Source organism: Opisthocomus hoazin, chromosome 9 (assembly GCF_030867145.1).
Source record: "Opisthocomus hoazin isolate bOpiHoa1 chromosome 9, bOpiHoa1.hap1, whole genome shotgun sequence".
NCBI lineage: Eukaryota > Metazoa > Chordata > Aves > Opisthocomiformes > Opisthocomidae > Opisthocomus > Opisthocomus hoazin.
Window position 1 is genome coordinate 12,017,961 of NC_134422.1, and position 18,579 is coordinate 12,036,539.

General features: G+C 41.2%; 1 protein-coding gene across 14 annotated transcripts in view; it reads right to left on the bottom strand.

The window, feature by feature from the left end:
- Window positions 1–18,579, bottom strand: part of KALRN (kalirin RhoGEF kinase) — a 532,117-nt gene that overhangs the window by 146,037 nt on the left and 367,501 nt on the right. For all 14 annotated transcript variants that reach the window (XM_075430793.1, XM_075430796.1, XM_075430795.1 and 11 more), the window contains 10 exons: window positions 18,165–18,280; window positions 17,487–17,609; window positions 14,771–14,953; window positions 13,562–13,680; window positions 12,243–12,309; window positions 11,198–11,307; window positions 9,358–9,427; window positions 7,552–7,641; window positions 3,077–3,169; window positions 1,718–1,829 (listed from right to left, as the gene is read on the bottom strand). In XM_075430793.1, coding sequence (XP_075286908.1) covers window positions 1,718–1,829; window positions 3,077–3,169; window positions 7,552–7,641; window positions 9,358–9,427; window positions 11,198–11,307; window positions 12,243–12,309; window positions 13,562–13,680; window positions 14,771–14,953; window positions 17,487–17,609; window positions 18,165–18,280 — 1,083 coding nt within the window. The remainder of the gene's footprint in view (window positions 1–1,717; window positions 1,830–3,076; window positions 3,170–7,551; window positions 7,642–9,357; window positions 9,428–11,197; window positions 11,308–12,242; window positions 12,310–13,561; window positions 13,681–14,770; window positions 14,954–17,486; window positions 17,610–18,164; window positions 18,281–18,579) is intronic.

Here is an 18,579-nt window from a genome sequence, read left to right on the forward strand (position 1 = left end):
GAAACACAAGACCAGTAAAGACTTGAAATAAAAGGGTCTTTCTCTTTTTTTAATACATATTCTGAAAGGACAGTCACGGGCATCCATTGCCCCAGTGACAATTATTTTTTTTTCATATTGCAATGATACAGCTATTTACCAGAGGCAAATACGTCATATGTGCTAAATGAGACTGCTGCTAAAGTGTAGTAGTAATTAAAGATAAATATTATAGAGGTTTCAATGGTGGTTACTGTACACAACTGCAATGCAAGGAATTTTAGGCACATCAATGCAAATTCAGAGAAATATGATGTGTGGTAACTGGAAGTGCCCCATCATACCATGATGCCTTCAAGCATGCTAACCCAACCTTCGAGGGTCTGTGAGTCCACAGCAATGGCATGGGGAAGCTACTTCTATGAGACCGAATTGATATGGTGTCTGAAACAAGTTTTCCAGGAGGAGTTTCTCATCTTCCAAGCTGCATGTCAAAAACCTTCACATGGCTGACGACCAGAACACTACATCCACATAACTGGGATGCTTGAGTGAAAAGGGAGTCCTTTGTGCAAGGTGCACTCCAAGCTGCTGTCTCAGCAACTTGTGGGTCACACTTCTCTCCAGAGTTGGGGACTGCTCCTCCATCAGCACAGCCCGCTGTTGCTCGTGCCAGATAGCCCTGGGAGAGCAGCAAGCAGCCCTGGTTCCTGCTCCAGATATTCAGGAATAGCATTTTATTCAGAAGACAACTGTCCAAGGGCTTGTCTACCCTAAAAAAGTCATCCCTGCTTCTTTATTATTGCATGGTGCTGGTCATCTCATGGGGACAGATTATCCAGGTGTTATTTTGGGAAACCCTGCTTTTCACCAAACACCACAGTTAAAATCATCTTTATAGTGCTTCTACCTATGCCGGGTCAGTTGCCCTCCTGCAATTTTAATCACCTGGTCTTAATGTACTGCTTAGCTACTGGCACCATTTCCTTATTCTTGCCTGTTTTAGTACTCTTCTTGTTTCCTGGTTCTGACTCAAGCCAGGCTGGAAATGATTTTCCCAGGCCAAGAAAACATTTGAGAGACAATAAAGCATCTCTGTCCAAAATAAAATTTTTAAATTTTAGAAATACTCCACACATCAAAAAGCCAATAAAAGACTTAACTTTGGGGCAATCAAAATATTTTTTTTTCCGTAATTTTGAAATACTTTTTAATAATACTTCTTTTTTTTTTTTAATCTTTGGGATAATTATACTAGCATTTTGAAACACAAGCTGTTTTGATTCAGAAAACCAGAATTTTTTCTTTTGAAATGTTGAGACAGTATTTAGAAACATTTTCATTCAACAATCGTTACGGCTGCCAGCAGCTAAACTGATACTGTTTCAGGGGAGGGTTTTTTGTTTCATTAAATAAGAATGTTTGAACCAAATATATACACACATTGTATATGTATACACACATTGTGTATATATACACACACATGTATGTACACATATGAATACGTCCATACACACATATAAGATGTAAGTAAATAAAACTCCAAAACTTCCTAGCGAGCATTGCTCTTCCAAGACTTTTGAAGAAATATCAGAAAGGAGCTAGGAAATACCCCAAAATTACGATCAATCAACAGTATTGCTACTGTTAACCTGTACTACTTTTCTACACAAGTTACAAGCAGGCTTCATTTGTCCGTGGGTCCCTCCCCTGCCCCGGCCACCTGCCCCTTTGCTACCTTCCAGCATGCTGACGTGCATTGCATCGTTGGCCTTCTTTGGGACACTGAGCATCACCTCCAGACCATCTTTGAGTTCTCCTTTGCCCTCCTCGCAGCAGGTTAGCAGTTCCTAAGAAGCAATACAGAACACCTATAAACAAACTCTGACCAATGTGCTGGCTTTATACCTGGTTGTGTTACTTGGTACATGCAACTGCTTTGCTAGCAGTGAAAGGAGAAAGCTGAAGTGCACCAAAACCCACTGTAGATGCTTACAGATAGCAGGGATCAAATGACAATGACTATAAAGCGAGACAAAACAAGGTGCTCTCGAGTGAGACTGCGCACTCGGAAGATTTCCGGGGACTTTTGCCTATGCAGCAGACACCAGTCAGTCCAGCTGTGCCAGCTGGGTTGCAGGCACGCCAGCCTGATCCAGCAGTGCAGGCAGGGCTGGCAGTGCGCTATGCCCAGGGCAGAGAGGTCCCTTCAGGAAGGATTCACCTGAGTAGGAGACCAAAGGGGTGATGAATGAAGGGGTGTTTTAGCCTTCCCGTTAGCAGATGGTTTGTGCAGTGCAGGCTCGCTGTCCCACAGCACTCACAAGACTGTGGTAAACCTGTGTGTTGTTTCAGTAAACTGGTACAAAGCACAGATTTGTCAACATGTTGAAAAGAGTAAGTATTAGATATAAGAAAAATAGTGAGTACTTTCCTAGTACAGCATATCACTCCTTTGGTACATGCACAGGAAGCTTTAAAGAGATGCAAGTATTATATCTAATCCTAGATTTTCAAAGTCAGAATCTCTCTTCCCTCATGCCCCAGAGATTTTTGCTTCTCTGGTTTACTAGTTTTGAAGTGAACAGTGGCTGGTGAAGTTAGATCTAAAATTCACCTACTCACAAGATACTGCAAAAAGCTGTAACCAATTTACAACAAACCCACAAAGGTGGTTTGTTTTATTTTAACGGGAAATGTTAATGCTTCACTTGGAAGTCCTGTGCTTTGTATATGAAGCTTTTCCCTGTTTTTCAAACACAGAAATGTAAACTCCCAAACAGAATCTAATGTCAGTGAAGGAGTCTCAGTCAAGAGACAGTGAAATTTCCCAAAGTTCATTACCCCCCAGTTGAAACAGGTCATCAGTTTTTAACTCTTTGGTTTTTTTTCTTTCTGTGAGTCTTTTGCTTTAAAACATCGAACCTGATTTAGCAATTTGTTGCCATGCTCAGGCCTGGGAAGTAGGAGTAGCAGCTCAGCAGTAGCTGCTTAAAGGTCATGAACAGGCGGTGAAGCAGCTCCCTTAACAGTAAGTTAACTCATCACACCTCGGAACTGCTCTGCAGGAGCCGATTTGGGCAGCTCACTAAGGTACCTTCAGTAGGAGTTGGTATTTTGTGATCCTCTGGACAGGCTTGATTAAATACGAAGAGATAGAGTTGGCCAGACCGTGCCTTTGCTGAATTTCCTAGAAGAGACAGAAACACCAGTCAGTCATGGAAAACTATTAAGCCCTATCAGACAGAACAACCCATAACTAATTTTCACTTTGGATTTCTGCATTTCTTTGTTTAGTTTTTTAACTGTCTTTAAGCTCACACGCAAATAACTGTGGTTTCAGAGAGGCTGGCAATAAACTGCAGAGTCCCCCTAAGGCCACTTAAACTGCAGGGGCCCTACGCAAGTCAAGCTAAGGCTAGGTTGAGTAAACTACACATGCTTTGCCTGAAATGTGACTTATCCGTCATGTCAACTGGCTTCTCCTAGCTATGAAGGCTTAAGGCAGAGTCTTAACATTCAATTAAAATGGAGTGACATTAAATTAAATTGCATGCGGAGGGTGTAATTTAGCTGTCTAAACAGAAGCATCTAGTACTATTTGAGAGCCCTGGGATAGCTGAAATATCCACATGGGAGTAACAGATCTGACGCAGTGCTGACAGACCTGTGCTATCCTGAGGCAGCATCTGGAGACCAGGAGAGATACCCTTATAATACCTTTTACAGAACTGAATACTTCTGTTTTGTTACCTGAATCTCAACCAAAATGTCTGTGCTGATGAGCGTGATGTGCTCATGAACTTCTGGAGGCATTGCAGATAGGCACCTGGTGAGGTCTGCAAAGGGCCCAGCTGCCCTCCTCCAACCGGTTCCAGTAGCAGTTTGGAGCTCCTGAAAATCCTATAGGACCCTAATGCACATATCCAGCCATCTAAAAGGCTTCAAACTCATGCCCTACAGAGGTAGATTCTCTGCTGAAATAAAACAGGTTGGAATTCCTCCTGTCTCTGCCAGGCCCTGGGCATTCCTCCCTTGCTCCTAGCCATCAGAAAATTCTCGGTTCCTAAGGAAGCAGCTGGGGAGGGGGAATGGGACTTACCTCCAGCTACTGGAAGGTAAATTTGAGGCTGTAAAGGGAAGAAGCTACAGAAGATGAAGGGGGAAGAGCTACCAAGAACGGAGACTTCCTGTCTGTATTCATTCTGATTTTCTGCTGAGTACTAGGGAGGTTACCCTTTTTTTTAGATCAAGTGTTTATCTTTGTGCTGGGATGTAAAAAGAGCTACTTTTCACACAATGTGCCAACAGATTTTTTTTTTTTTTGTACTAGGCTAGTTTGTTTCAGAAAAAAATATCTCTGGTGCCATGACCAAGGCCCAAAAGGGAAGGGGCTTGTGTAGGGGTTAATGGAGTTTGCATGAAGCTGAGTCATGGCTGGCTCCAAACAGGGACAGTGTCTGCAGAGCACACGGCTGGGACTCAATTAGTAACTGCAGGAGCCAGCAAGACCTCAGCCACATCTGTGAACTTCCTGGAGCTGGCTAAGTATACGTGTTTCTGCAGGATCCAAATAATGAAGTTAGAGCTATTCCTTCCTCTCAGCTCTCTGAATAGCAGGGCATGCTCCCAGCAGGATGCCTTCTCTTGCTCTGCTGCGACGCTCCCCGGTCAGACTGTGCAGAGACAGAGTGGGTTGGTGGAGTGACAGATATCCCTGCTGCGCAGGAACCTGCAGCAGGAAAGCAATAGCACTGCTACATGGCAATTGGACAAATACACTGATGGAAATGGACCTTCTCCCTGCAGCTCCTCCTTCTGGTCCCTGAAGTGTTAGGGTAAGATGGCAGCCTGCTGCAGCGTGTCTTAGGTTGGCTTTGCAACAACTGAAGAGGTCTGAACTTACTGTGGGTGGAGGTGGAAAGTGGAGAGGTCTGTACAGCGTAGAGTACAGTAGTGCAGACATTTCTTACACACCTCTAAGTGACGTGTAGCAGAGAGGTATCTGAACTAGCTTTGAAGCAGCTGGCAGGTCTCAGAAGCAAGCTAGCCAGAGGGCCCTGTACTCTCTGCTTTGCCTTGCTTCTTATTTCAAGAAAGCTTGGTTCATGTTGTACCGCACAATGGCTTGCCATTAGATACAACTTTAGTTACTCCTTGGGTGGAAAAGTGTCCCAAGGACCTGGAAGAAATGAAGGTATCTGACAGGCACCATGTGCTGGAAGTTGTATGTTGCAAACCAGATGAGCTGCAGAACAGGATCAACATGTATTCTTACATGCAATGACAGAATCGCAGAGAACGACTAAAAATATCCTCTGCGTAGGGCAGCACAGGACCCTTACAGGCCCTTGGAGACAGGAATACTTGAATACTATTTTGTATCATAAGAACTGTTGAATTTACCATGAAGCAGTGATAAAGTGCCTAGATTTTCTATCAAATATCTAAAGAGATTCACAAATTATTATAAGTCATCTAACTGTGTACAGTTGTCTAGTAGCAGGACAAACTGCATCCTGAACTGGGTGTACAGATCAATGGCTGGCCGAGTAGACTGATTCAGCACCAAAAACCTCATGGAACATTTAGGTTTCGTAATACATGACACAAATCTTTGGTGAGCAATTTCAGAAAAAATATTACTAAGGAGAAACTGAGACCCTGCTTGCACCTCTGCCCATTTCCTAAGGGACACTCTAGCTCAGCGGAGAAACTGTCCAAGAACCATCATCCATGCAGAAACATAGCGCTCTGCAATGCTACCAAAGTCTCTAAATGCTGATCGTGCAAATTAAAAGTGCCCTGTAGCTTCTTGAATATAACAACTGATCTTTTCCGAGCTTTAAAGGAAAATATTAAAAACAGCAGCAGCACATAGATGACTGAACCAAACTCTGTCTTTGTCCTGAGGACCAAAGCTCGCTTAAATAAAAGACACTAAAATCAACTCTGTCACCTCAATGATATGCTGATTTCCATCAGCTGAAGTGCTTGCAATGAGCCCTGAAGCTACAAATTTTCCATGGACTTCAATAGTTCAGACCGAGTACTCAGACTAGTTGTTTTAATCTCAAAGGTAGCTTTCTGTGACAGGTTTTGCAATTTAAGGGGTTGTACACTTGTGCTCTTCAAGCAGGCTTCTTAGTAAGGAGTGTTATTCTAGCTAACACTCATCATCAGGGTGTTTTGGGGAATTCCAGGTTCTTCCTGGAAGAAAACGACCATCCATTTCCTCCATATTCTTTGGGCCTGACTGTCCCCTGTCCTGCAACTTAATCACTGCCACTCCAAGTTCAAGACAAGAAGGATCTACAGGTACTTGGCACTGCCTTGGTCACTCAGACTGAGTGAGTCCTAGAGGAATTTTTTTGGTGAGGAAAGCCAGCTTTCTCTTTTTGCACAGGCATCACTGGGTAGCCCTGCACAATTCCCACCAATGGAAGGAAAACATCTCCCCTTGCAAAACAGCAGATGCTGGTACATGAATGTTCTCTATTAAGCAACATCAGGCAGGTTTATAGCACGTATACTGAGCTGGAGTGGAACAGCTCAGCAGAGCAAATGCTTTTAACCGGTGTGACCAACACCAGTAGACACCTGAAGAGGCTCTAATCCCAAACCCCCACCCCCCCCAGTCACCAACCAGTGCAAACCATTCAACAGGCTCAAGCGCCACCTCCTGGAAAATCCCTTTCAGTTCAACTCTACTTCTAGACCATTTGGTAACAATAAAAAACAAGGCAAAAGAAAACGGTGTTCACTTTTCTTCTGGCACATGTGAGATCTCTCAGTGTTAAGTTTAACTGGAATGCTATAGCACCATTGGCACATACGAAACCCAGAGGAGCTGTTTCACGGCAGACAGGTTGGATCCTGCTGTGTGGTTACATTTGTAAAAAGGTTTTCAATGCTTTGGAAAAGAGGTCTTAGCACTTTTTCAGAAAGGCAACTAATTAAAGCTATAAACTAGCAGACAAGCATGGCAAAATGGATGAGGTTCCAAAAATCAGAAGGAAAGCATAGTTTAAAAGCACTCAAAAACTTTAAAGATTTTTCTCAGCCTACAAAACTGGGTTTAGACCCTGCAAATGCTTATCACCAGGTGTAGTGCTTGTAAGGGAAATAGTGTAACTGCAGTCAGTGGAGTCCCTTACTAGCATGATGAAGCAAATGTTTAGTAGGTGGGTAGAATTTGCAGAACAGGAAGCCAGGATCTTGTTTTGGACTTCGGGATTTCAGGTCTTAAAACTTAAAAGGATCTGCTTTTCATTTTTCCACTAAACCCAAAAGTAGAGAGTACATCTAAACAAGATCTCTAGAAAGGACTGGGTCTGAGAAATGGACAAAGGTTCCCATAAGCATGCATTTGTGTCTATTAAAAGTGACTTGCCACACCGATAAGATCACGCATCACTCCACAGCCTATCAGTTTTTACAGCACGTGATAATCTGCAGCGGAATGAAAAACCCAAACGCCAAAGCACAGAAATGAACCCGTTGCTCAGATGTAAAGAGGAGGTGTTTCAGCTGCACTATGTGTGCTGAAGGAAAACGGCAATGGCTGCTTACATCAAAAAAAGTCCCTGCATGTTCCAGAATGAGCTGGTTGGAGTCAGGCTTGTTTTTGCAGTAGGTGACATACATCTGAAATTTATCTGCCTGTGAAAACAAACATCAAGTGAAAAGCAAGATAAGCTATTTCTCTGCTCGCGCAGCCTTTCATCAAGGCTCACCAGGATAAAAACAGGTGATAAACCCCCGCAACATAAGAATTTCAAATTAAGAACAGAAGACTTCTACACAGTTCATACCTTACCTGATCAGTTCTGAGGGGAATGAGGTGCACTGTGTAACACCTACGGGAGGCCTTCTTTAACAAGTGTCCCGGATGGAAGGCCTAAAACTTTAATCCAGCTATAAAATAATTTCTAAGAGCTCTGAGGATGTTGCTCAAATTGTATCCAGAAGTCTGCAGGTCTCAACACCCAGTCATGAAATGTTGGCCCTATCACCTGGTTACAGATAAAGCCAGTGTAGAAACTTGGGCAAAAGCTTCACCTAGCTGAAACTAGCTTGAGAAATACTTTTTACTGGAGACTGGCTCAGATTTGTGACACCTGGCCCATACTTGTCTTGCCTACCTTGGTTCAGACTTTAATGGCTCAAACTTTATGTTGTGCTAGGAGTGTTTTGCATTTCATTTCCTAATTTAGTTATTTTTAAGAGGAAATTAAAAGCATCTGTGCACTCCTGCCTTAGAGCAGTTTCGTATTACTGAACTCTGGTCTCAGGGAGAGGCAGGCAAATAGAAGAGGCGGATAGCCTGCTTTTATTACTACTGCATTTCTTGTACCAGGGATCTAAATAACAGGACCCTGCAACTGAGCAGATAGCGTTGTATGTATGTATGTCTGTAACCATACAGACAGCTCTGGATATGTACTATTGCTGAGATGATGTGGTGGTATCTTAAAAATACCATGAAGATTTTGTGCAGAATGATACTTAAATGTGTCCATCTTTCATAAATAGGTAATCTTTTCTTTGTAAACAATATTTATGAATCTATTTCATCAATATTTCATCAATATTTGTGTAATTTTTAAATTAAAAGCCCACTTGAAATCATCCAAACATACTAATTTTTTTGGTAAGTGAAAATGTTCCCTAATGACTTTTAAAATACTAATTCCCAGCTTTGAAATATGAATAAAACCATCCGAGAAAATCTGAAGATGTCTGATTTGTGTGGTAAATACTTTGAAAAGAGAACAACTTTCATATTGATATATCACTGTAGCCAATTCCTGGAGCCTTCTACGCCAAAGAAGACTCTTCGCATCAAGATATCAAAGTCCTGTTGGAAATTATCGTGGCATTGGGTAATGGAACGAGAAAGCACAGTGGCTCAACAATTTGACATTAATATCTGAAGAAAAATTTTGATAAAGTATGTTGTTCATGCCTTCGTAGAGCTCTCATGGCATGACTAAAACTCTTTAAGGAGGTTATATAAAGATTTTAAATGTCTGTCCTCCCAGGGCCCTTCACAAAGACATGAATGTCACCTCTAAATACAGGTTTGGCTTGACAAAGTCCTGTTAAACAGGAACCAGCAGAGGTAAAAACTGTGCTGGTCAATGCAAGACAGGGGCAGAGGCTGCAGAAAGCCTTCACACCACTGCTCGGGAGAAGAGTTAACGGACGGAACCATTCATGCTCGGAGAGGTGAAGGACAGTGTGGTTGTAGTTCCAGATTTGCTCCTAATCTCACTTATTGCTAAGGACATAACCCTTGCACCAATCCCCAGCTTGTTTCTGTCTGTGCTGAAGGAATTAATTTGAATAAATAATTAAAAGAAGCATCCTTATTACCCAGGTGACGAAGCAGTGGCCCACATCCTCAGGCAGTTGCTCGTATTTCTCTAGTTCTTTCAGAAAAATGCTGAAAAAAGAAGACACCGATCTAATTAGTTACAAATACCCAGGAGAAGCAGAATGACCAATGAGTTAGTCAATGCTAATGATCAATACTTGTATCTTGATTACGAGGCTAATCAAGCGTCCTGCCAGCAGAAAAAGTGTGTCTTTGCCAAGGTATGCTTTGGTATTTGAGCACAGTCATGCCTGACTCAACTAGAAAGGAAAAGGTAGCAATCCCTAGTAGGGAATCAATTTATTCAGGACTGGAAAGTGACATTCAAGAACCAGATTGTGAACCTTCAAAAAGATCTTGTGCAGTGGTTCAGAGGAAGAGCGAAAAGAGAAGCCCAAAGCTGCCAGCTTTCCATCACCAAACTCAGCACACTGGGCAAAGGACAACAATTTAAACAAACTTAATGCTTCATAGGTAAGTAGTAAACTCACAAAATACAGATTTTGTAGTCAACTGTCTCCCAACACCTTGTGCTATGAGTGGCATCTCTGCTTGCAGATAGAACCCTGAACAATGCCTGGGTGGAAAGAGGAATGTAAAACAGAAGTTGCACCAGGAGAAACAACTGAATGTGCTGTTTCCCCAGTCCTGAATCAGCCTGGCAGATGCCTTAGCATCACCAGCCAAGGGAGAAGATTGTGGAGGGTGCTAGTGGAGGCAGGGTGGGCAATTTATTTTAGTGTTGCTAGAAGTTTTAGTGGGAAAAGGATCATACAGAAGCAGCAGGCTGGAGGAGGATAGGTCAGAGAAAGGACAAATGACAGCAGCAGGAAGCTGAGAGGCATGACTGAGGGTTGAAGGGGTGTTAGCTGGTAGCAAAAGAAAGTAAAAAAGGAGAGTAATCAGATGGCATCAGTCAGGGTCACTAAAAAGAGGATATAGCAACACAAAAAGAGGGGAAGTGGGAAGGCAGTTTGGTGATTCTAACATGGTTTTAAATCGGACAATACTTACCCATATGACAGGGCAATTCTTGTGGGCTGGAAGTCAATTTATCTATTACTTAGAGGCCTTTTTAATGTAATATGTAGTTTGAACCTACTATCCTGATAGGCTTTGAAGCTGCTGATACAAATGCATGCATACAGCGGCCTCAGCTGTACCATATTTATGTATATGTGATACCACATTTATCTGGCTAAGCACTGAAAGTCTTCTAGAACCTCAACAAGGAAGGGTTTTCTGGTTTGTTTTTCATACTGCTTTGGTTTTGATGCGTAACTTGAAGACAGACTTTGAAATTTAGACTGAACTTGTGGGATTAAGCACCCCTAAACGTTAAGTTTATAACTGCTGTTGCATTCACACTGTAGAAGGGAAACAAAGCCCTCTAAGCTGATCTGACAGAGTCTTGTCTTGATAAAAGGGAGTACTGTTAGTTAGTGGCAGGAAAGCTACTTATTAACCCAGCTCATATCAACCATTCCTTTTTTTCCCCTAGTGTTTTCCAAGACATCATACTTTTGACAGGCAAGCTTCCAGACTAGATCTAGTGCTGTAAGATGGAAAGCATGTATAGGACTACAAAGCATTGGTATAATATGAATTAACATTGCTAATCAGCTGAAGGTGAAGTTTAAACTAAGATGCAATTAATTTTTGTGAAAGAAACAGAACAAGAAATCCAACATTATTTGAAGATCTGGATCAATTACTTTACACGCCTGCGTGCATTGTACTGTAGCTGTTCACATCAGACACCACATAGATGCACAGGTATACACATGCCTTTGGTTTCCTTACTCAGTAAAGATTAACAGAACTGTTAGGAAAACCTACTTGTTATGAAAGTCATATATCTCCTGAATATTGCCAAAGATGATGTGTTCTTTATTAAGGATCCCAGCGGGTATTTCTTCCACTCCACTTGTCATTTCCCAAAGGTAAGTCTGGAAGACACCAGCAATTCTTAGCTTTGTGAATAAATGCAGTGAAAAAGAATAGCTCTCTGCGTTTTATTGCCAAAGGCACAGGCTGTCAAGGGAAATACGTACTTTGAGATTAAACAAACAAGCTAAAAAAAAAAAAAGGTTCCAGTGTCACAGAAAGCTCTCCAGAGAAATTCAAAGTGCTGCCACTCAGAAGCTGTCTGAGGAAAAAGCAGAAACATGCCAACACCACCTGTCTCTGCTGTCCAGCTGCTGGTGTCCAAAGACTGCAGGCAGAAACAGTTGAAAGATAAGCTGGATTTGCCACTTCAGTAGCATTAGATACATAAAAATCTCCTCCAAACAGCAGGAATGTGAAAGCTGACAGATTTCACTGAAATACACTCTACTTTTTGCCCTGAGTATCACAGTCCCCTTCAAGAACATCCTGCTGTAGAGCTAGGAAATGTATTTGACAGTGCAAATCCAGCTCTTTCTCTACGAAGAGGTGATACAAAGGAATAGCTTTGAATTCTTAAGAAAATGCTCCATGATTCAAAAAAGACTAGAAACCAACAAATTCCAGGTCAATGTGCAAATACATTGTTCTTTACTGAACCCCAGGACATTGCTCTCACTCTGCAGGGCTCAGCAGAACTTTGTAAACAAAGGCACGCTCAGGTGTCCCTGGAAGGCATAGACATTTACAGCCAGGCGTGGGGACCACAGGGCATGGTTCTGCCAGTGGGAGACAAGCTTCTCTGCTGCCCACGCAGCTCCCATCACCAGCAGGACATAGCTCTGTGGCTAGCCACTGATACTGGTACCCTCACACAGACTCTAGTCAAGGTCAGCTTTTGCAGTACAGCAAACATCACCATTGAAAAGGATACCATGTCCTGGTATCCTTATATATCCAGTACAAAATACTGGAGATTTCCTGGGCCGTGACTTACCTCTAGGCATTCGTGTAAGTCCCTGACATAAGCTTTTTCTGTCTGAAGCAGCTCAGCCATAATGAATCTGAAAAAATACAGTACTTCAGTTGTTTTGGACACTATAGACAGTTTTACAATGAACAGAAAACAAAACACCCTTCTGCTGTCTTCATGAATCAGTGTACTTCCACTCCAAGCCTTCGGCCACCTCACCATGCACCTTTCAGCTCCATAAATGAAATACTGCTTCACACTCTACTCCCTTGTTGGGTTATTTTCTAAATATCTTTTCTGCATAAAATTCTATGAAGTTGTATTTCTGCAACCCTGAGGTGTGATTTACTATCTACATGCCCATCCTTAACAGTCAACTGATTCTCGGCAGTTTTTTTCCACCAGGAGTAAGGACTTGAGATTTGCTGACAACACTTGCATCTCAAGTAACAGTCAATGGTAAGTCACCCTGAAACTTGACCTTCAGTGGCAATACAGATGGATTTGGGATATACCACTACTCTGAAGAGGCTTCAAAAGCTTGATATCCAACTGGAGAAAATCCAGACAGCTGGGAAGCCCAACAACCACATTTGTAGTGCCCGAGGCTGAGCATCTCAAAGCTGAAGTGCCCAGTGTTTTGAAAATGTGCCACAGGCAGATCCAATGTAACCACTGTTCCTTAAAGAAGGAATGTTTTCTTATCAAGGTTATGGACTGTAGTGACAATTTCAGAGGGCTGAGAAGGATTGTACGTACAAATGCTTTCCAGAGTATTCTAACACAAAATTTAAGACAAAATAATGTGAAATTAGACAGTTTCTAGATTTAAGTGCAAAAAGCATTCTTCAGGTATTTCCTCTGGTATGAAATATTTCCAGTTCTTTCAGTTCTACACCCACCGAAACCTGAACATAAACTTCAGCTGAACTCCTGCGTCACTGAAAACCTGTTAACTCCTCTGGATGTCATTGGAGTTTAGATGATAACGAGACATATAAAGATGCTTTTTCATTTTTCCTGTTCATTTTACTTTTCACATACAACCAGAAACAAAATCATGACAATGAGTATCTCCATGAAGTCAGGGTCTAATCAAAGTGATTGACTTTTTTCCGTTTCCAAAAGTAACTTCTAATTAAAACCAAAAGAAATGCAACCTGTATGTTCTGAAATTCTGTAGCCTACAAGTCACAACTTCTGCCCTACACCTGTAGACTTATCTCAAGAGCTTTGCAGCTGGAAGAAGTAATAGGACTGTCAGTCATTTCTGGTCATGTAAATATCACAGAATCACTCTTTGAGAATGTGTCATGGCAGACTGTGAGTGCTTGGGGACATACTCTTTCTTTCTGGCCGACTTTCTTTTTTCTTCATTGACTTCATGATTTGCATCTCGCAGCTTTACCTCCCGGTCTGAAAGACTTGCTGGAATAATATCTAGCTCTAGGTCCTTGTTATCCTAGAAAAAGTGACAGTACAGATTTTAAATTCATTATAACCCTACTGTTGTGCAAACCACAGCATGTTCATGAGATCAAATGGATAAGAAGGGACAAACGTAAGACAAAGATACCAATGTCAGAAAGAAGGAAATTCAAAGCGATTTAGAAGAGCTACAGTGAGTAGGGAGAAGGTGAGAAGGTGAGAGAGAAATCTTAAAAAAATGCCATATATGAGATTTATTATAGTCTTCACTGTTATCCTTCCTAGAAATAGGTATTGATGAAAAATAACTAGATTTTACCTTGCTCCTTCATATCTAAATTTGTTGCCTAGTATGGGACTTCATAAATAGTCTGATAAAGTAGGGCACTATGCAGAGACAATCCCAACTTCCAATGGAATTCTGTCATGGAAATACTTGTCCAGGCTGTGGTTAGCAACTTTGTGCAAACCAGAGACCCTGTAAGGAACTGTAAATTTAAGGTAACTTGAGGGTGCAAGTGAGGGAATTAATTCCTCTTTCTTTGATACTTAATTTTGAAGGATGGTTTACTGGAATGCTTTTAAGTGTTTTTGCTTCTGGCACTCCCCCTTAGTACTCCAGTGAATAGCAGGAGGTTCTATTTTTTGTTTCTTTTGTGTTGCTCTATTTCACCTAAAAGACCTCAGAGATGAGATTGGGGATCAATTTTTTGGTTAGTTAAAGGATGAGAGAATGGAAACCTACAGTCAAAGCCTGAGTTTTATTAAAAATAATGGTGTGGGAGCAGCATATATGTCTTACGCTAAAATTAACGTAGACTTTTATCCAAACAATGTGTTTCCCCCTCCTTCCCAGTAGCTGTTTGATCTCCTTAAGAATGATGCAAACATTTGTTTAGAAAGTCTTTCTGATCTTCATCTGCCTCCTCTTCATATCACTGACCTGCCACAAAAAAACTTTTTCTCTTCAGAAGCAGTTCTGAGTTTGCCTAGGCAGGTTGGCTAGGTTTGAAGTGTTTCTAAGGGATGCATGATAACCTGCAGCATTTATACAATAGCCTTCACTTCCCTCTATGACTTTCAATTTTAATGTAAAACCCCAGCAGGACATGGACTTACAGTACCTCTGTATTGATTCCAAGGGCTTTTTCCAGGGAGCAGCGGTATTTCCCCATCCTGAGAGAGAAGTCACGGTAGCGTTTGTCAACGGTGGTGACCCACTTCCTAATTTCAGTGGCGTGCATATGTCCTTTTTCTACAAAGCTGTCAGCCAGCTGGATGAGGAGCTTCACCTTCTCCTTTGTTTGCTGCCCAAAATATGGTCCTTGGTTATGTTGCAATATTATTATTTCCCTTGCTTTTAATTCACACAGCAGTCAGAAGCAGCTCACAATTTTTTATACATGATTAAAGAATGCCTGTACTTCATCTTATACAGAATCAGATGCTTTAAAGTTTGCCCAATAAAATGTGAAAAGCATTACATTTTTATAAGGACACTTATGACACTGCAGGATAAAGAAATAGTGAAGTTTTTGAAACCACACACACACACAATCACATAAGGAAAACACGCTGGAAGTTAGACATGCCTCCTTCACACAACCAAAAACTGATTTTTTGTGAGTCTTGGACTAGAAGACAAGATTTAAAAATCACACCGCATAAAATACACCAGGTTACTCTGAATCTGTACCTAGGTGGTTCTGCAAACCTGTGTAGGCAGGTCATTAAAAACTACATACTTGTCCAGGAAGTGAGTTTTAGGCACTACTACTCGGTTTCAGAAGCAAACAGAATTTAAATCCAAATTCCTGGTCTACTGTAAAATCTACGGTCAGTATTTTAGTTCCAGTCAGAACATTACAAACAAAGATGCCTGAACTCCAAAACACGCACTGAGACCCCAAACTTTCAGAGGTCTTTTCTATTCCACTTGGGCCCTGACTGCCCCTTAGTTATTATGGTTTTCCACATTGAGGAACTTTGTGTAAATATGGCACAAAAGAGCTACTTACACATTTTACCTTAGATTCCAAATCTATCCTAGGAATTAAAGGTGCCTGGACCCTAGGTTTGAGCCAACTCAAGTACGAAATGCATATAAAAACTGAGATATCAACTGTACAGACTAGACTCCAGCTGTAACACACATGTTCATCCTCAAAAGGAGAATACTGGTACTGGCAAGCTGCTGAAATGATGATGAGATGGGGAGAACTTTCCACTCTTCCTGAAATGAGACATGCTATCATGTACTCGACATGATCAGCAATCTGGCCACGTCAGACCAGAAAACATCTAGCAGATTTCAAACATGAAACTAAATTCAAGAAATTTTACCAGCAAAATAATTTCACAGCTGAATCCAAGGTCATATTAGCAAATTAATTGAGTACTTCAGCAAGGCTAAATATGGAGAAGTAAAAATCTGACTTCCTGTTGTATTTAAAGGGTGTTTCTTTCCTACAACCTACTGGTCTTCTTGCGTTCCAAACAACTGGTTTGGCTAGAAAGTTACTGGGATCAGGAAGGCTTTCAGTTACAGCTTAATTTGAGGATAACATCAGTCTGGGAGTGACATGCATTTTCCAGATTGCACGTGACAGGGAAAATATTCTAGGTCAACAGTAGGAAAGTGATTTACTAGAGCTCTAGGCAGCAAGACTAGATGCGTCACTGTAAGGAACAGCCAGTAACAGTCAATAAGGAACAAGGTATAGAACTCCATCCTAGGCTCAGTCAAGAGTAGGAATAGTTTGGAAACATCAGGATGAATCGGGATTATTCTAATCAAAATTAAATTATAAACTGGAATATGCTTTCAGGTGGACTGATTATGACGGGTTAGAGGCCAGGACTATTGCTAAAGGAATATTGTACGGATACTGTCTGATTAAATTAACTTCCATTCCCTGCTAGTTATCTCCCACTTTCACAAACATGCAAGCTAAGGCAAAAAGAAGGGGATAAGAACACCACAAAGCCTGTGAATCAAACCCATGCAAGTATGGACAGCCTCATGAGGAATTTAAGGATTACAGAAGATCAATCTCAGGACACAGTGAACTGAAGCTACATGATACCAAAGCCACGGTCTTGCTGCAGTCCGATTTTGCAATTTAGATCCTTGTCAGTGACTGCTAATACCGCTGTGGATTCACTGTCTGTGAAATACCTATGGTTTGAATTAATTTGTCTGTAGTAGATCCAATCACTATTCCTCTGTAAACCCCACCAGATTTCTCAGAATTACTCCATATAAATTAATAGATTCTTGGTAACACAGCTTGGTAATAAAAAATGTACACCCCAGAGTTTACAAACCCATTAATTTAAAGTATTTTGTTGGGATCAGCAGATTATTTCTATTGAGATAAATAATCATCCACGATCAACCCAGCTAGAATTAGTGCAAAAAAAAAACCATGGCTGTAACGACAGAAGACAGACACATGGAATCCAAGATGAGCTTGGATATGTTCAGATCAATTAGTTACTGTATACCGCTCTTGTATGATTGTTTGAGGATGGAATTAGGGTATGTCTCATTAGGTTGCTGTGAACTCTGTATGCAAATAGACTTTCTTTTCCTTCTGATCAGAACAAAAATGCTCCATAACCAGTAAAGACCAAACGGCAGAAAACCTCCTTTTTCTGCCTATGTCTTGCTAAAAATGAAAGTTCACAGTTCTCAAAATACCTTTATCTTCTGGGCTAAGAATATCAGGAAGAAAATAAAAAGCAAGGGATTATTATTACAGAGATTTAAGGCACTGAAACAGGATCATAAACATAGACAAAGGCAGATGCCATAATTAGATTAAAGCCACTGTTTACCTTAGCAGATACCCTGAATTCCTCATATTCCTTCAGGAGTTCCTGAGTTTCTTCTGCTGATTCCCCTGTGGAGTTGTGAGTAGAGAGGTAATATTCACCTGTTTCTTGGATCCAGTCTAAGGCCTGTGAATGTCAAAAACAACAAAAGGAAAAACAAAACAGTCTTTGTATTTGAAGAACAAATCCTCTGACAAAAAAATCTGCCAAATAAAGGATATCAAATCCATTGGGAATTAATACTGTGTATATTAAAACACTTTCTAGGAACACATAAAAAGAATACAGTAATCAAAGCAGGTGGGAGAGGATACAAAAGGTGCTGTATGTTTCCTAGGAGAAAAAGGAATGTAGGGAATTCTACCTGTATACAGATAAATCTGCATGCAGGAAAGCAGTTTTCTCATTCAGTAATAGCTCAATAAAGCAAGTTTGCTCTTATACTTATTTTCAAACAAATCCAGAAATTAATCTGACCTGGCAAAAATACTGAGTTTCGACGTTGGGTTTTGGAATTTTCTGAAATTGTTTTAAAAATCTACATTTGCCATGTGTTCAAACATTACAGTTTTTAAATGCAACTTGAGATCGCAACAAGAACCCCACACAGAGGCATTACAGGGACACAAGAAATCTTTACACATTGCCAGGACAGAAGACAAAGTGGGGTTTTTATATTACCTGCTTGGCACTGCGCTCAAAGACAACATATTGTTGGCACTGATCTAATCTCCGCTTCTTCAGGGTCCAGAAGTGAAGGACCCGGTTCTCCCTCTGCAGCAGCTCACTCAGAATGGCTGTAGGGCAAAGGAAAACATCTGCATGATTAGTGATTCTTGAGTGCATGCAAAAATCAGCCATAAAATGCTGAATTCACTCAGTCTGCCTGGACTGCACTCCCTAGAGCAGAGCCCTTGAAACCATACTTCGTAAAAACAAGCATTGATAAAGAGGGGTTGGTTTTTTTGTTTTTCTTTTTTTTTTTTTTTAAATGTGCAGTTTGCAGGGTCATCTGGTAGAGGAGAAGATGCTGGAATAGAGCTTGAGATTTACCCCAGTAAATACACTGGGGTACATGATTTCTAGTCCTGTTATT